We start from the raw sequence: 19,649 nt of genomic DNA on the forward strand, positions 1-19,649 counted from the left end.
AAGCTGTAAAGTTAAATACGATAGCAGTTTAAGAAAGCGAGAGTAGCATAATTGCCAAGGACACCACTTGATACGGTGGCCTAATAATAGCAAGGCTGCCTTGACCTGTCCCAGCTGGAGTTCAGCCTCTTGTGGGGATATTTATAACCTCCTGGCTACACTCACTTTGAGGACCACACCCTTGTCATTGAGAAAATCAGGACGAGCTGCATGTTTCTCTGCTGGTATTCAATTAAGGAATTAAAATTAAACACTCAAAGAAGACAAAAAATAAGGAGCGGCATTACATGACTGATCTCAAAGCATCCGATTAAGCTTCTGATTAAGATGTTTCTGATAATCGGGGCACTATCTTTAGCACGACATAAAATGAACATCATATTCTTTCATGTCTGACACAAGCTGTAATCAATTGTTGCTCTTATGTAATCCTGCAGACATAGTTAGCAGACTGATTGCAGACATACAAAGTCAGAGCTGTTATCCAGACAAATGCCTTATAGCGGTTCAGCGGCCTGAAATGACTGAGCAAATAAGTTAACGGCAGACAGACAAGTGGTGAATGTTAATACTGAGGCTGGTGTCATTGTGCAGTCCTGTGCAGCAGTGTGTAAGGGTTTGGATACGCATGGAAACACACACACACACACACACACACACACACACACACACACACACACACAATAACACACTTCTTTTGGCCTCTGTGTGTATTCTCACAGAGAAATGTTTGCTCAGCTCTCCACCACCAGCATTCGCAGAAAGCACTGAGGTGGTATATGTAACCCACTGCTCTGTTTTGTAAGCAAATCATTATTATCGCTATTAATAGCACACTGCGGGTTTCTCTTTTCCACTCCACAGCTTTTTTTTTCCAGAAGGTACCGCTAAATATCCAGATAAACCCAACTGTAAGCACACTAAGGGGTAGTAAGATAGTTATAGTATTTTGGTTTGTAAAGCAGCTCTCATGCAAAGGTGTGGGCTTTTTGCTTTACCTAAGGTTCATAATTCAGACAGATAAAACAATCTGTAGCAATGCCATGTTTTGTGGTAAAAAAAAATAATAAAAATTGCTAAACATGTAAATATAAATCCATCAAACATTGGAGATTCAAGAGTAAAACCAAAGGAAATACGAAAGCCCTGAGGAATTAAACCCAGAGGAAAGATGATGTGTCAAGTTTGCTATTCCAAGGTCAAGTTGCAGGATATTCCACAAAAGGAAGCCTCTCTGGTTTAACTGTGTATAAAATGGGAAGATCTAAAAGAGAAGACTGTGAAGGTATTTAATGGTCTGTTAATCTTTGGTACAAAGGAGTTGGTGGGTCATTTCAAGTTACCAAGTACCAAACAAATAAAAGAGCTTTAAAATCAGTTCCATGAGCAGCGGAATAATGTGATCTCTTCTTTCAGCATTTGTTAAAATTCTAGACACAGGAAAGGTCTTTAGCTATGCTCCTTAGTTAATGTTGGGATTTAAGATGGGGAAATCAGGGTCTAAAACTGCTCTAAATTATGTGTATGTTTTAATCTGTTTGGCTAGATACTGATTGAAACTCATCTCTTCCTACCAGGTTCTTCTTCCTCATTTAGTTTTGAAGTTTTCCTCACCTCTATGCATTGATGTACTGAGAGCATTGGGATCATCTGACAATGGTAAACAGCACTATGATGATGTAACCAAGTGGGATCACGTTTAGTATGGTAATGTATTTGGGTCCTCGTCAACCATTTTCCAAAATTAATGCACATAATAAAGAATAAATAACAACTAGTAAACAAACAAAAGTAAAAAGAAAATAGAAAAGGATCTAGAATGGTTCCTTGAGGAACGCCATTGTCAATATCACAAAGAATGCTAAGTATTAAAGAAACTATACAAGAACACCATCCAAGACACCCTCCCATTTCACAAGACTGTCAATTAAATGATCTACTGTATCACACAGCCTCTTAAGCACCAACAATGATTCTTAGTTCCTGTATTACTTTCACAAGGCTGGTGACAGCCTGGTGACAAAGGATCTCAAATTACGGTTGAATGGTAACTGTAATTTCTGGCAAGAAATAGACAACGCAATATCAGAATCTTGGTTCATATTTGATCAGCACTACCTAGTTTTACAGTTTAATCACAGTTCGGTCTGAATTTCAGAGAGAGAGGGGCGGCTCTCTGTCTCGATCCACGCCTATACTCTGCATCTGTGGTGGCGGGCAAAGGAAAATGAATTACCATCTGTAGTTTGAGCAACAGCCCTAGAGCCAGTGGAAATCCACCAGATAACATGTGAATTTGAGCTGTGAAATGAGTAGGGAGATCTGGGTGTGGGAAAGATGGAAGGAAGTTTACCACAGTTCATTTACACATACTAATCACATTGTTTTCAAACAAAACAGGTTGAAAAATGGCAAAGTATCCTTTTGGGTACATGATTAAAAACTTTTTTAAAAAGTTTACCAAAGAATGGGAGATTACAGACGGGCCTGTAATTGCTGAGGTTGGCATTGTCTGGGTTGCATGTCTTTAGCAGAGGGTATACGGTAGCTGTTTTGAAGGCTTTGGAGATTTTCTAATTGCAGGTTGTTATAAACACTGGGAGCTGATTTTAAGGAGCATGGTCAGAGAGGGATCGAGAACAGAACAGGATGACTTCATCTTGCTAATGGCGGTACTAACTGTACTTTCTCTCATCATAATAAAAGATTGTGGTTCTAGATCCCAGGGAGTTGTTAAAGAGTTTGCATTACCAGCTCTCTTGATGACTAATTTCGAAGTCTGCACATTTGAGAAGTTCTGTTTGACTGTTAAGGAAATGGACTTCTGCCATAAAAAGCTGAGGGGGAGAGTTGCTGGGTCACCTTGACCAGAGACGAAGGAAGAAGATGACACCCTCCAACTAGTTTTCTACAACTCCAAAATTCGATTCCTCTCCTAACCTTTTGCACTGAGAAGAGAAGAGAAGTGAGGGATTTATAAGGACAGTGGTGTCACCAATGCTTGATTTATAGCTGGGGTGTCATGCACGGTACAGACTGTGCCCACCCGCCAATAGTGTCACTCAGCAGGCTGCTTTTGTAATCAAGATTGAGTGCTGAAACAGGCCTGCAGCTGCATCAGTAACACAGACACCAAACTGTTACTAAGTGGTGAATACAGCCTATAATATACTGGTTAGCAAGCATGTTAATCTTCAGAGGCACTTAATATTAATCCAGTTATGGCTACATTTGATATATAGTGTGTCAGGTTAAATGAAGAGTATGTAGCATTCAGTGGCGTCTCGTGGTAAGGAGTCTAAATTGCAACCAGCTGAAAATTCTCCCATGTGCCAAGCATTTTTTACCGGGAGATGAATTATTGGCTAAGCTCTCTTCCTCTCCTAAATGAACAGACCAGGTGAATAAAACACTGATGAAGCCGTTTCACATTAAAAATCAATGTTTTTCCAAAGCCGTCTGGCTCAACGCAGAGGAGATGCTAACTACAGAGGCTGATGAAAATGGAAATGGCCCTATCTCGAGCCAGTTTGCTTTGTCCGTTCTGGGCTACTCTAAAAACATGGCAGTGCAACAGGACGATCTCTGCAGACAAGGACTCGCTCCCTATGTGACTAGATTGCCGTGTTTTTCTGATGCTGTTTGGCTCGTTGCAGAAGAGCCGCTAACCACAGTGGCCAATGTGAAAACACTTATGGCCCCATCTAGAGCCAGTATTTGGTTTGTTTGTAGATAAAAACAGCTAAATTCTAAAGCAACAAAAACACAACAATTCTTTTTTTCAGGTGATTAAACACTAAAGAAAACATACTTATTATTTTATATCCCATTCCTGCCAATATATCCTCCTAAATCCTACACGCTGACCTTTAACTGATGCCTAAAAACGGACCAAAGAAGGCTGGATTTCAGACGGTCTGTCATATTTATTTCATAACTTATCCCAGGCTTACAAGCCATTTGTCTGAGACACACTCAAGAGGTTGCAAGGGAAGGAAATTGAGCAATTATATAAATCAATATCACTCTGATCCACTGCAGAGGCTATATGAGGTTTAATTTTCAGGTAAGTGGGGCACATCAGCTGAGAAGCCAGTGACTCAAAAAGCCAGGTTTAACTGACTTTTCTATGAGATCACAGGCACTGGCATACACCTACAAGACATGTGAAGAACTCGGGTGGAAGCAGAGATGAGAATAACCTTGGAAAACACACTATAGCAGCCACTTCAAGAAATGTACTGCACCACACATTTTCACTGGGTATTCTCAGACAGTGACATACTGTCTAATACAACTGTCTCAAACTTGAAGTACCTATATTTTTCTGTGCCGCTTGCTCTCTTAACAGTTTCTCTGACTAACAAATACTTGTCCTCACTCAGCTAAAACATGTAGAGAGAATAGAGAAATAAAACAAATCTCACTGTGTCATAACCATGAAGAGATGCTGTATATCACTGCAGATAAGACCTCATTCATTCTGCTCCATCAGATCCAAATAACCCCACGAGGGATCCTAAAACCCCGGAAACGTTCTCCCACCTTGGACCCAATCAACAAGGCTGTTTATCCACCCTGAAATTGAAGTTCTCAGTGTCATTGCCCGACGCATCCTGAATGACAGCTGACAAAGTGAGCTCATCAAAGCACTCTCCAGGTGGTGGTACTAAGTGGTGTGAAAACTGGCTGTGGGCGCCTCATCAAAAACCATTCACCTGAGACCGGCAATAGCAGCTGCTGATGAGGTGCTTGTGTTTTGCTGGCAGACATTGTTATTGAGACATTTTGTTCTGTTCACACACCAGCTAGCAGTCCCCTGGGATAAGGCAGGGGAGGTAGGCAGCCTGCAGCACTGGGAACTGGAAGGAGGAACCACATCCTAGCACATGACGAGGTGGCTCTGGTACACAACAACAAGCTGCTGCCGCTGCTGCTGCTGTCGACTGCACGGTGTGGGGGAAAAACTATTCCCCACCAACTTCAACCCATTTACGCAACCATATGCTACACATGACGCTGGGCTCTGGAAGGAAAAGTGAGACACACAACAACAAGAACAAGCACCATTAGCCGCCCACAGCTTGTGCTTAGACATGCACAGTCCAACAGACATACACATACGCACGTACACAATCAAAGACAATTGAATGCTCACCCACGCTGACGCATGAAACAGAGCAGCTCGAAAAAAACACTTATCGCACTCTGGTTGATTCACAGGTCCTCGAGCCTACATTGTCATTAGAGTGCAGCCCTTTGACAAATGCATCATTTCACAGAGAGAAATTACTTTCCCTGCTCTCCTCCCATTAGCCCCATGTCTGCACAAACGTCATTCGAACCAGCGGCCGACGCAGCCGGCTCCAGCTGTGAGATCAGACAGACACTGGGGTGAGCAAAGGTGGAGCAGCAGGTGAAATGGAGGGGAGGGGTGGACAGGGGAGGGGGGGGGGCAGGGTTTTGCAGGCACAGATGGAGCAATGAAACAAGCAAAAGAGGGTGTGGCAAGGGCTCACCATTCTCAAACCAGATCTCGCATTCCTGAAGGCTGGAGTACGGCACCAGCTCCCCTCCTTCCCCCTCCAGCGACACGAGCAGTCCTTCCTCCCTGAGCGACGACCAGTTCATCAAAAATAACCAAGGAGAAGAGAAAAACGAAAACAGGGGGAAAAGAACCTGCAGCCGAGCAGGAGAGGAGAAGTGCGGAGGAACAGGAGCTCTCTCTGCTGTCTCTCTTTCCTTCCCCCCTTGTTTCCTTTCTGAGGAAATCTCCACAGGTTTCAGTGCTGATGCTGCCCGCTCTTACAGTCGCAGTAAGTGATACAGAGCCAGGCGAGATATGGCAGTGACGGGAGGAGCGAGAGGAGGAGGAGGAGGAGGAAAGAGGAAGGGAAGGGAGGGAGGAAGGAAGAGAACGCAGCAGTCACTGTGTCACTGGGGGACACAGAGGTGACACCTCTATGATGGCAGTAGTACCGAGGGCTGACAGGTGACCGAAACCTTCACCACTATGCAAAGAAGAAGAAGATGAAGAAGGAAAAAAAAAAAAAAACAGCACAGGGAGCTTTTCCTGTGAGGAGCCCGTGGAGTGGAGCACAGATAGCTCCTCATTCCCCTCCGTGACTGCATTAGCACTTAGCGTGTTATGTATAGATGTGAGAGGCGCACTCTCACTATAGGAACAGGAGCCCAGGTCTACAACAGATGAATGGTGCAGTGCTGCTGTTGTCATGGCAACCGCAGAGCAAAAGGAGGGGGAGGAGAAGGGTGGGTATTGAGGGAGGAAGGAAAATGGCATAAAAAAGAAAAGGAGGGAGGGAGGGAGGGAGGGAGGGAGAGTATTATTAAAGGAACACAGTTTTCGTGGACGGAGCTTTGGGGACACATCAGATCACAAGTCGGGAAAAAAGAGAGCAAAGGTATTATTTGATGGGAAACAAGGGTTTCAATACTCCATTTTCCTCCTAGGCTCAGGCATCCCTGCCTGTCCTTGTTTTACCCTTGAAACTGTATTTGTACAGCTGCAGCCATGTTTTACGGCTATTTAGGGGTTCAAACCCGCGGGGGGCTCAGAGTTTATTGTGTGCCGCCTTTGCTTTAGTCGGGGGTTCATATCCGTAGCCCGCTGTTTTCAAAGTGTTTGTCATTAATCTCCTCCAGTCACACTTATTTCCCCAGAGTGACATCTCCAACAAGCGTTTGCAGCGTGTAACCAACGAGCCTTACAGATGTGACACGGTAACGGGTCAAAGTTTTTGAGCGCACCACCAATCCTTGGGTCTCTTATCCAACCATCCCTGCGGTCAAACCTTCAAACACCCTCTGGATAATCAGTGCACAGTCATTGACTTTCGGCCATTTTTAGTTTTTGCCAGGAAAAAAATAACTCACAAGTGAGGTCTATTGTCGGCTGGTCGCATACTGTCAACATGATGCAACATATTCCAGTGAGATGACAAGTGGGGGTGGTTGATCACATGCCTGGTTATGATTAAAACGAGCACAGATACACATGCTCGGGGAGGTTGCATAAGTGTTTGAGAAACAGAAACATCGGGGAACATAAAACCTAAACTTTGCTGACTAGTGTTTTTTTTGTAAATAAAAACATCAATCTTGTGCAAGTGTGTGTGCTCTTCAGATCATCTCTAAACATCATCATGCAGCTCCTGACAGCTGACAGGAAACAAAGCTTTGTATTTTGTCATTTTTTAACTTGCCTCTTCCCCGTGTCTTATCCACACCTTTACCTGAAAGGAGGTGCTTTTTTATTTTAAAACTTTAACTTGTGCCTTTTTTAATCAGCAACCCACATTCATAGATATCTATTCAGCCCATCAAATGTCTAAATTGTTTTAGAAAACACTCTTGTAATAAACTTTTTCTTCTTCTGTATAATTTACTACAAATTCTTCACTGCATGTTCAAAGCATCGCCACGGAGCTGTACGTCTCCCACAATCAATGTTTGTTACTTTGTTTTTAATTTCATGGGCATTGATTTCTTCATGTTTTTTTGTCCTAATGTCGTTATGCCTTATGTTTCTTTAATCACACATCAAGTTTTTCTTTACAATTGTAATCAATAAATTCCTTTTAAGATCTCTTCTGCATCTCCCAACATGATTTTAAAATTGTTTATCATGTGTTAACTGAACTATGCTCAGTAATTACACATACCTCAGACAAATGAACAAAGAGTTGTCTAGAAATCTGCTCACTAACTAGAGTTTAAGCTTCTACTGTTTCCTGCCTTAACTGCATCACTTCAGTTATACTGGACAACAGTATAGCCTACATGTTAGGGAGACACTCAAGTACCCATTGAGCTCTTGTTTTCCTCTAGTTTAGTGTGTAGGGTTAGGCGTACACAAAGGCATAATCAAAGAGACACTCCAAAGTAAACCCTGTCTGTTGTTATATGGACATACAGTTTAACATTTTGGGAGGATACGCTTTAGGAATAGAGTTAGATGAGAGGACCAATACCACTGTCTTATATCTGTACATTAAACAGAAAGCTACAGCTAGCTAGCAGACACTAGCTTAGCTTAGCACATGGACTGGAAACGGGGAAACAGCTAGCCTGGCTCTGCCCAGTGTTGACAAAATCCACCTCCCAGCACCTCCAAAGGTCACTAACAATCACCACATTATAACTTGTTTCTTAAATCGGTACAAAAACAGATATAAAGTGTTAATTAGCTGTTTCATTTTTCCACATTTTGACACAATAAACAAGGGCATTAATGGCCTGGTAACAGCCGAACTGGCTGATACATCACTTCTTTTGACTACATTTGCATGCACAAAATATTCCAGTTTTTTGCCTTTATTCTGAAAAAGACAGTATTCCTCATCAGCTGTTTACATGGCTAATGAAAATCAATATTCCCCAAATATTCCTGTTTACATGCAGCTGTGTATACTCCCAATTAAATAACCGTTATCAGTTGTTATAAGCATCGTAGATATGGGTTAAAAGGGGCCTGCCACATCTATTGTCAGGTTCAAAAGGCCAGTAACAGGCAAATGGCTATTTACATTTATTGTTAGGTGGCAACCTTGTGTGACAATGTGACAATTGTGACAGGAGCAAAGAAAAAAATCGGATGATGCAGTATAAAGAACAAGAAAGTCTGCATTGGCTGGCTGGGTGTGAGGGGTGGTGGATGGGTCAAACAAACACAGGACCTTCACCGAGGACAGCAGGGTTTGCTTCTCCTGTGAAACCAAAAGGCAACATTTTTATTTTACTTATTTTAACCCAAGACAATTGTTGTTTTTCTGGTGTGCCTGATGTGCTTTTCTAAACCTAACTACGTAGTGAAACCTAACAAATCTGTGACATAACCTCTTTGATAAAGCTTACAGTTAGGGCTGGCTCAGGCTTGCCTTGGACCAGCCCCTAGTTAGGCTGATATAGACCCAATCTGCCAGAAAACTCTGCGTTTTTCCTGGAGCTGAGATTTCTCATCTTGCAGGTTCCTGCAGATCAGGGTTATGACTGGATCGTGGGTCGTTGTTGCACGGCTGCTACAACCCTCTCTGATGCCTACTACTGCTGCTATTATTAGTCATACCTCTAATATTATTATACACTTATTCTAATTTTCACAAACACTTACTATAATATATTAACATGTATCATATATGCCACTATATACTACTATTACTGTTATTCATATTTCTATTATTATTGTCTATTATCATTGTTATAGTTGCCCCTTCTTATTTATGGGGCTAAAAAACACAGATTAATAAACTATAACGGGCTGATAACATCAGTGTCACGTGTATAATTGCACTTAACAAAGGAAAGGTAGATATGTGATAATATTTCATCACCAAAATGTCCAAACTATTTGGCTGATGACTGAAATATAACACGAATTTTTGTCACAGCACTTAATTCAGCTGGTTCTTTAGTGCTCCTCCTGAGGGCATCATACCTCCATTTCAATTACTCCTTTCTACACTTAACCTTCACTCTTTATTTTTCACCTGTGACAGTGGAGCTGAAAATGTCACATTTCCTTTCAGCGGAACAAATGATTTGGAGGGTCCGTGGTGGCCAGGATGGCTGAGACAAGAAATAATGACAATAATTGAAGAACGATTTTCTCGAGGTGCGATGCTGGTGTAAGGAGGCGTGGAGATTGAGATGTCCCAAATGTCAGTGTTCATTTCAAAAATTCTCAGAGGATAGCAGATGCCATATAAAATGTAGGGCTGGCTAAGGAGGCGTGGAGAGAGGGAGATTGAGATGTCCCAAATGCCAACCTTCCTCTCAAAAACACAGAGAGGACAAGATACCATAAAATGCTTGAGGCGTGCTGCACTGCAGGTTTGTGTTAGATGACTTAAAGGAAAAGTCCAGATTTCATGTTGTGGTGTCCAGAAACAAGGACATCTTACTCCAAAAAAGACACACTGCTGCATTTTAAACAACTTTGTTTACATCATGTTGGGAGTAATGGGTGTTTAGAACAATAATACAGTAATGTAATGCATGTATAATAAATTTAACCTCTTAAAGTGGTGAATCTTCATGATGAATACTTTTGCTGACAAAACTTCTGCGTTTTACATAGCAACATTTTGAAAACAGGACTTTTACTTTTATACTGTAGCATTACTTCCACTTCTATATACTTCTACCTCTACTCCATTACAAAATTCAACATTTAATTCCATGACAACTTCTTCTACTGATGGAGACCTCATGCAACACACTCTCGATCCCAACCCGTCAAATGTGGCAGCTTGGTCAGTGGCCCTATGCTATAAACTATGGCACTCTCTGTACCCCTCTGGCATTGGTTTTGGATACTCGGGGACAGCATGTCAATTCAAGACTGCTACTTGCTACAGTGTTTTTTCAAAATAAACTTCTGTGTTCACAGGAAATGTCGGTTTAGGCAACAAAACTATTGGTTTGATTTAGAAAAAAGACAATGGTTTGGGTTAATATACGTTTGTTTCATAGCGACACTTACATAAATAAGTTAACAAGTTGACTTACGTCATGTGAAATTAACTTTGTAACTTTAAAAAAAACCCTCAAATTTGACTTTTAGTTTCACCTGGGACAAGAATAGTGGTCTCATGGGTTAAAGTCCTGTATTTGTTTGACCCATGCGTCTAAGACGGATGCTAAAAGGGCGCCCTGAGTGTCGGTATCATAAACCGAGGGCCACTGACCAAGCTGATGTATTTGATGCCCTGGGGATGAAAGCGGGTTGCCACATGATATGATCTTGTGTTCTCACTAAAGAAATTCAGCTTATGATCACATAATACCAAGAAAAGAAGTGGATCATCACACTTTACTCACAGTTTAGACATTAGAACTAGTGACTATCAAAATAGTTGCTCTAGCCTTAGATGGTTTTAAAGGAGACCTTTTATGCTTTTTGTTATTTTCTGTCATATATATAATGTTACAATGTTGGATGTTTATTTTAAAGTGGCCTATGTTTCATATAATGAGGTAAACGTGTCTAAAAGTAAAACAGACCATTCTGAGAACTCTGTTTCCAGTGTTTTTTCTACTTTGCAACAACCTGACGTCAGCTCCTGACAGATTTCTTTATAAAGTCAATAGCCCAGGCACACTACTGCAAGTGTCTACATTACATATGTTGCTAAATGTAGCTACATGCTAACGTTTGGATTATTTAAGTTGCCGATGTTGTTAATCTCTCCTCTATTTCAGATCATATAACTAGGGATGGGCAAACGATCAAAATTCATTATTCGATTATCAAAAAAATTAACGATCAATTATCGATTAATTGATAAGCGAGTATTTCCAAAGAGAGTAAACAAAAGAGTGCAGTGCAGACTGTCGCCGCAAGAGAGTGCAGCTGCCCCAGTTCTGAGTTTCAACCCCCCAGGCCAAAGAGGAAGAATGGCGCGCATGCGCAGTTCACCCCTGGGTATTTACAACTGTTGCCAGCCAGAGTTACAGGCTTCAGTTTTCAGCGAAACCTCCGTCTTTCAATGCCGTAGTGTTTTCAGAGGCCTCAAGGGACGCCGCCGAGGCTTTGGAGAGCGATGAGAGCCTCCGTCTGTTTATGATTTTTTGCCAGACCTATGCCAGGCATTGTAGGGGAAACACACTGCAACTATCGAGCAAAATTATTTGTGATTGATCAAAAGCCTTAACAATCAATCATCAATAATCAAAAGTTGATGCCCACCCCTAATTCCAACTGTTTAGAAGCTTTTATTGGTGATTTTTTTTAAGGCAGTAAATGGTGTTTTACTCCACCGAGAGCACAGAGAAGCACCAGAAACGCTGACCAATCAAAGCAGGCTGAGCATTTGGGGAGGGGCGCTTAAAGGGACAGGAGCTAAAAAAAAAAAAAAAAAGAGCGTCTCAGACAGAGGGTGAATACGGGTGTCCCAGCACAGACAGTATGAGGAAAATAAAGTGTATTTTGACCACTAACGCTTTAATGGTCAACTTTATTTTCCTCATAAACATGTTCTAGTAGAATCCCAAAATACAAGTATGAACCTGAAAATGAGTATAGTAGGTCTCCTTTAAGGCCCTTGGTGAGTGCCTGTGGCCCTCGTCACTGCTGTGTGTTCTGTACAGTTGGCCCTTGTCGGCGCTAGTTAGCATTTTTAATGAAATCACTCTGACTGACAGTTCAGCTCAGCACGTGAGACAAGATACGGAAGAGAGGAGGGAAACAGAGCTAACATCAAGAGGGGGTGAGACCAAAACAAACTTGTGATGGTGTGTGTTTGTTCACTGGTGCACGGTAGACATGCTCTGTTCTGTTAACACTGGATTGTGTTGTTAATGTGCTAACTGGCTAACTAGCGTCAAGATGGTCTTTGGACTTCCCTTTTTGAATGACTAACATAGACCACTGCTGTCTGCTAGTGTGGAGTTATTTCCTGTCACGCAGGTGCAGAACATACGTGCTGACTGGCCATCGGTTAAAGTGTTTGCGGTGTGTTCATGTGCAACTTTCTGGCCAAGACACGGCCACATCAGTTTGGTGTATCTGGGCCTTGAAAGTAAAACCAAAACTTGCAACAATGCCTCTGCCCTTTCTTGGTGTATCTCCGCTCTCACATTATTGTGTCATACTGTGACTGTCAAGATGACTCATGAAGTATTTTCTGACGAGCTAGAACTGTTTAGGTTTCCACAACTTGCCTCATCCACCCCTTGAGGGAATGATATCCTACATTTCCCAGACGCCTCTTTTGAAGAATCCCCAAAATAATGTGCCTGAACACGAGTTTCATCTGTGGACTTTAAGACAAAATCTAATTATAGTCCATTGTATCTGTGCAAGAAAGATGCCAACAAGTGATCCTGTCATTTGGACACTTAACACCAGCAAACAATGACACAGGCTCAGAGATGCAGCATTCAGTGGCTCAACTGTTTTAATGTGGATCCTTTAGGACCACCCACACAATGAGCTGTAAAACCTGACTAAGCAGTTCTGCACACTGAGCCTTGTTAGTCCTGACCATCCACCTCACTGCTGAGCATTTTTAAGCCTGCGTCACGTGACCGTTTAGAAGTTAGCTGTACTGTAGTGCCACTTATTCACATATCACTATATTACTGTAAGCACCAGAGACAGACAATAGATTTTAGATATACTCATATTACTGTGATAATTGCTACAAGAGTGGGAGAAAAAAAAATAGGCGGCATAATTAAATCAAGCTTATTCTCAGGTTTTAAGGCCAAAAGCAATTTTCCACCTTTATGTGGCAATCCACAGGGAGGGAGTAATTGTATTGATTGCTGCCATTAATTAGGGGAAAGCAGTGTAATCTGGGGAGAGATGTTGAAATAATTCCCTTTAAATGTTTCAGAGTGGAGCAGGGCCAATCAATCAGCTGGGGCGAAGTCTCTGGCGAGGCTGACACTTGAGTGAGGCGTTTATTAAGGAACAAATAAGCAATCAGTGATTACAACTCATAACAATCAGCCACTGAGATATCGTAGTGAGGATGAGCAATCATTGCCACTTATGGTCTCAGATAACGGCGGACTAAAAATAGGCAACGTAAACACGGTGGTCTGTGGAAAATGCATGACGGTGAAAGAATGTTGCATATCTGAAACAAAATGAGAACATGTGTTTTTATGAGTGCACGGAGAAAGAAATGATATCATGACTCGGAAAAATGAACTCATGGCGTTTGAATCACAATTTTTAAAGACACTAAGCAGATGATCCAGAGTTGAGCCCAGTGTTGGGTTAAAGTCAGAGATGGAAGAAGTTTTCCGATCATTTGCTCAAGTAAAGTACAAATATCCACAACTACTTTCTTACAAGTTGAAGTCCTGCAGTCAGAATGTTACTTCAGTAAAAGTACACAAGTATTTTAAAAAAAAGTCATCATTATGCAGGAAGACTACTGTCAGTGTTACGGCCGGGCTCCACCAGGCACGTCTGCAGCGCGAGTCCCGTAGCAGCTCGCCCCCTGTTAATCAATAACAGCGGCTCCACTGGCAATGGGAGCGGCGCGACAACCCCGTCTGTCGCGCGACAACTCTCTATTTTACGCGGCTCTTCTATTTTTGTCGCGCTACGCTCCCCTACGCGACCCTCCAGCAGATAAAAACTACATGAAATAGTGTGCTAAACGAACACAATGTGTTTTTAAATGAATAAACCATTATCAGAGGTGATATGTGATGATTTTTTTTCATGCATTTACCAATGTTTATCTGTGACATTTGGCGGACATTTGAAAGCGAGTACATGACAAACAGTACAGTAAACTTGTAGATAACTCAAATATATGTAATAACTTAGGTGGAAAATGCTTTAACATTTCATGCAGCCTACACGCATCCTCTCGGCTCAGCAAACGGTAATCAACCCCGCTGGCTTCTCTACGTGTCGCTTCCGTACGCAGTCAGTGGAGCCCAGATGAATACGCCACGACGCTACGCTGATGTGACGCTTACGTTTGCAGCCGGTGGAGCCCGGCCGTTGGAGTCCTGAATCAGGTCTTTTGTCTCAGGTTCTGAGTAAAACAAGAACATGCTGGTTTATTTTGAAATATATAATCTGTGTTTCACCTGTATGAAATGTCCCCAAACTAAATCATTTGAGCGGCGCATTGTTATTAGAGAATTTGCGGTTTCGGGTTGGGCTTTGGATCTTGTGTTGACAGGCTGGGTCGTGCAACTAATTGGTCAAAGTACCAGGCAGGTGTGGTAGCCTACTGCACGTCATCCTAATCTCTGTGCCAATTAGGATGTGGGTCAGGTCAGGTCAAGTTCCATCAGGAAGACTCATTCATTCATAATTCTCTCCCTCCCACTCCCACTGCTTCCTCCAATCTGCTGACTGTGGGTGTTCACTCTTGTAGTTATCCAATCAAACCTCACCACGATCTCGATCAGCCAATCAGGATGCTACTGCAAAATTTTAAATCTGCTCTCTCTTCTGCTGCTGTCAGCCGTGATTTTAGGCAGAATTGTCACGCCTTCCCCCACCCTGTTCACATCTAGCCACTGTATCCAGAGTCCAGGACGAGCTCAACAAAGGCTGAATCCTCTACTCATCCAGATCATCAGCACCTTCTCATCTTCACCAACCTCTACCACCATCAGCGTCTAGACCCTGGGATGGTTCCCTATTTGACTATGGATACATTAGTTTTATTTTACAGCACTTTGTAACTGTGTTTTGAAAGGTGCCATATAATTAAAGTTTATCATTATTACATTTATTATAATACCAAATAATACCAGATGCCTTTTTCTTCATTCAAAGCTCACAGCAACATATCGCATGTTCTCTGCCAGCATTCTATAGCCTGTGAAACATTAAAGAAGCAGAGGCCTAAACATATGAAACACACTGGAAAATGGAGAGGGCAAAGCGAAGCATTATTCAGCTATATTCAATGTCACCACCATGCGTTTCTTCCAGACCTCAAGATGGCCGCCTTGTCATGAAATAATGATATTGCGACCTTTGTTTATTAATGCTAGTCACTGAAAGATGCTTTCAAAATACTAAAATACAGAACTGAGTTAATAGAAGTTACTTTCCACCTCTTGTTAAAGTGCACTCAGACACAGAAACTCTCCCTGACCGTGCAGTCTGACCTCTCTGGAAGACGGGGGGATTAACAGACACTTTCCCTGGGAGGTTTAACAAAGTCCACAAATATTATTGTTAGTTAAATTGGATTAAACGTGATGGAAATAGATTTTATGAATGGACTTGTTGCTAAGCCGAGTAATACATCAGCTGGCTGACATGACGGAAATTGAGACTGAGCTGTAAAATCAGAAAAAAATTAAAAAATATGGCAAAAGGTTACTTTCATAAAAGTTACCAGCTGCAGCTTAAATTGAGAAAATAATAGGCTCATTAATTAATTATGAATATAATCATTAGTTGGAGTCACCGGCTCGTGATCCGACCAACAAATGCACCTGAAATTAGTCCACTGCAATGGCCTGGCACCGTAAGGTTTGCCTCCTGCCTTCCTCACCAATCCGTCTCACAAGCTGACCCCTCGAGCGTCTGAGGGCCCCCTTGAGAGTCTTCATGCAGGCAGAGGGGATTAAATCAGAAACTCAATGATTCTCTAAAAAGGTCAGAGCTTTCATAGCATTTTCATTCTATCAGAGCCTTGAGGTTGAATAACTCAAGTCCTCTCCACCACTCTGCCACAGGAGGGCAAAGAGAGGCTGCGGCTGGTGGAGGGGGGGCGGGGATCAAAGCTCTGCAGCCTTTAGACCTGCTGCTGTTTACTCTCTAATGCGCTCATCTGCCACCTCTCCTTCTCCCACCTCTGCCATCTCTGGCTTTGGGGGGGGTTCTGCCCTCTGACGCCAGCACACGCACACACACAGGCTTGGTACTGTCAAGCTGTGCAGGAAGTGGTGCTGAGTTGAATTAATTAAAGGGTGAGAAAGCCGGGGTGGTTGAGACCTGGTGCAATCTGGTGCTTGACGCCACTCGAGAGCAGACACAGGTCTGTGAGGACATGAAGGACCTCGGGGGCACTTGAGGACTTTTGTGCGTGTTGTTTTAAAGTAAAACATGATTATGTAAGAGTGGTTTAGCTCCTGTAAGTCGTGAAATGACGTTATCAACATGTGATGTGAAGAGTAACACTTGATGTGAAGGCTTCTCACATATAGCAGGTACGAGAGTCAGATGTACAGATCTCAGTCCTGTGAGGTCACCAGCTGCAAAATCACACAGGTTAATGTTGGGTTTTGTCAGACTTAAGCCTAGTTCACATCACACGATTTTCACCGTGATTTTGACGTCACAGAGGATCTTGAGAGCCACCTTAGGTCGGAGGTGAGTCGGCAGATAGTCTGCCAGGACGAGTCCTCGTGTGTGAACAAGCCTACGAGCAAGTCGCCCCCCTCGTCTGTGACTGGGACTGGATATCTGGCATGCTGGGAAACTGGATAAGTGTGACACAACTGACAAAGGTGGGATACGTCCCACGTCAGCACGCAGGAGGACGGAAGAAATGTGAGGAGGACAAGCCACAGGTGGAGTTGCTTATTTGGGCTTGCTCTCTAAACGTCACCTTTCTCTTTATATATCCGTCTATTAAGTTATTTAAACGCATGATAGTCGCTTCTTTTGGGCTTGTTTCCATAGCCCTGGTTGCTTGTTTCGCTCCCAAGATCTGGCAACACTGACAAGCCGGCAAGCAACAACAATGGCGGCGTCCACAGGATCACGGGGAGCACGTTGAGTTTGGACCCAGGCCCTGGAGGCAGATCTGATTCAACACTGGGAAGAATATCCATGCCTTTACCATGTGTCGTCTCCAAATTAAAGAATGTAGTTTGGTGACGTCACCGCGTTATCTGGGGCTCTGTCAGCGAGGGCTCGGTGGTGAAATCTTGTGGTGTGCATACACAAGTTGTAACACAGTTGGCAAGACTCCCGATGACAGAAACACACATCACCAGGTATGAACTCTCAAAAGATTATGATAGTCTCTGCAACACAAAATCGCAAACAAAGAGGCCATTAACCGTCAGATGACGGGGACGGTGAAGAACGGGTTGACTTACGAGAGAATTGCCGAAGGTCTGACCAGCCACGGCTTCCCTTCCACGTCAGTGTTTACGTCACACGCTGAGCTACACGTTTTGTTACTTGCTCACGCCCCCCATTGCCCCGAAAAAGGCACATTCTGTATAAACAAAAGTAGGCAGGCGGCATTTTGACGCACTCCCCGATTTTGTTTTTATACTGCCAATGCTTAAAAAAAGACTGATTGGGCTTTCCTGCAAATTTGCACAATGCCTGTTTAAAAAGGGCTAATGACTACTGCCGGCGCAGAGGCATTAAAAAGTGCCAGGGAAGAAAAACCAGTACCCCCTGACAGAGGTACAAGCTAAGCCCCGAATAGCCTCAAACCCTTCGAATGCCCCTTTGTACACCTGACCTGTGTGGAACTGCTGCGACTGGATCTGCCTCTTGTCGAAGATGAGTGAGGACACAACAAATATCAAGCGGGTGAAAACAGGCAATTCGTTTTTTAAATGTACTGATAGATGATAAATATTTATGACTGGCCCCTGGCCTCCTGTTATTTTGCAAAAGTTGCCCCCGGGGAAAACAAGTTGAGTGTCCCTGCTTTACATCCTTACCTCGTGTGCTGGATCACAAACACAGCATCTGAACATTCTTTATGGCACATTTCATTATCAAGCTGACATGACTGCAGTATCTTAACTACTCAAAATATGAGGTGAATAAAAATGGCAACCCTAGTTTCAGTTTCGGCAACCAAACGCTGATGCCAGCCTGGAAACCTCTTCTAAAAGTAAGTGTTGAGCCCTGCACAGCTGAGACGGTCATGATATTAAAAACGAGAGGAGGCCTAATTCCCAAGTTAAATTCTAAAAATACAAAGCAGCCTTCACAACCAGCAGCACCTGACAGGCACAATATAACAAGCCAAGTGACGGCATGTGCGACAATACTGCAAACAGACCTCTCCCTGCGTCAGCCGTGAAGTAAGAAGAGTACAAATGAGCCGGCGCTGCTGTCATTAATCAAGCTATTCTCAAACAACGTGTTCCTCTGTGATGACCGTCAACACACACACACACACACACACACACAGTATATATATCTACAGATTCACATACACACTGACAATCTAAAAAATTCACTTTGATTCACACAGATCAAAGTGTAGACATCAAATTAGGCTGCATCTGCCATGAAACGTGAAGTTAAAGAAAAATACAAATGGCTCCTTAAACAGCAGAGAGACAGAAAAGAGAAGTAGTGGCTCGGTGTGAAATTCTCAAGTCCTGATCTCCCACAACCAGCCACTGCTGGATGCTGTCACCCACACAGAGCCCTCCTACAGCGGTGTGGCACACCCAGGTGGAATGACAGAAAATCAGCTTTGGCGTGTTTCCTCTTTAAAACCCACACTTTCGATGACCCGGGAGAGAGCATAAATCATTCTGTATGATGTAAAAACCCTGCTCCCCCCGGCATATCAGAAATGGTTAATGATGTAGAGTAGCTGAGAGGCTGGTGCACCCTAGTGGTGACTGCTGAATCGAGCTTTAAAGTCCTTCACACCCACTCTGCTCTCTGTGTGGAGGCTGCACAGATATTGGGTGAAGCTGCAGTGTCAATATTTCATATCTCGTTTTGAAAACCAGCACAGCAGCAGCAGGAACCTCGGACGTCCACGCTGCCCTGCGTACCAAACCACAGCTTCCCATTTTCATAATATAAGCAAGAGGGGAAAATGACACAGACTCATAATCCAGTTAATGGAGGGACTTTCTCTGAATGTCAGGCATGAGTGTGGAAGGAAACGATTAGTGGTGGGAGATAAAGAGCGATAAAGCTGACCACAGCTCCCAGTCCATCAGCTGTTCTTGGCTCTGTCGATTAGATAAGGCTTTGCTGATTACAGGAATTGGAAATTGCAGTGATTTCCGGCTCTGCTTTTTGCGTCCACTCAGAATTAGTGGGTGAGTAAGTGATTACTGATTATCGGCAACCATCATGGTGAGAAGTCCTTCCACTCCTCTTCAATTTGTCTCATGAAATCTGTTTTAATTGACTCTGCGTGACTCTGTGATCCTGCCTACGTGGTTCAGCGAAGGGTTAAGGGAGGCTGTGT

At 43.1% G+C, this 19,649-nt stretch overlaps 1 protein-coding gene across 11 annotated transcripts in view; it reads right to left on the reverse strand.

Moving 5' to 3' along the window:
• The window catches only part of tanc2b (tetratricopeptide repeat, ankyrin repeat and coiled-coil containing 2b), a 265,575-nt gene that overhangs the window by 96,495 nt on the left and 149,431 nt on the right, over positions 1-19,649 (reverse strand). The window contains exon 1 of one of the 11 annotated variants that reach the window (XM_049562627.1): positions 5,520-6,022. The exons of 9 other annotated variants lie outside the window; for them this stretch is intronic. In XM_049562627.1, coding sequence (XP_049418584.1) covers positions 5,520-5,631 — 112 coding nt within the window. In that variant the 5' untranslated portion in view covers positions 5,632-6,022. Of the gene's footprint in view, positions 1-5,519; positions 6,023-19,649 lie in introns of those variants that run through there. One more of the 11 variants, XM_049562628.1, reaches the window with a different exon arrangement.

The sequence above is a fragment of the Epinephelus fuscoguttatus genome, linkage group LG20 (genome assembly GCF_011397635.1).
Source record: "Epinephelus fuscoguttatus linkage group LG20, E.fuscoguttatus.final_Chr_v1".
Taxonomy (NCBI): Eukaryota; Metazoa; Chordata; class Actinopteri; order Perciformes; family Serranidae; genus Epinephelus; species Epinephelus fuscoguttatus.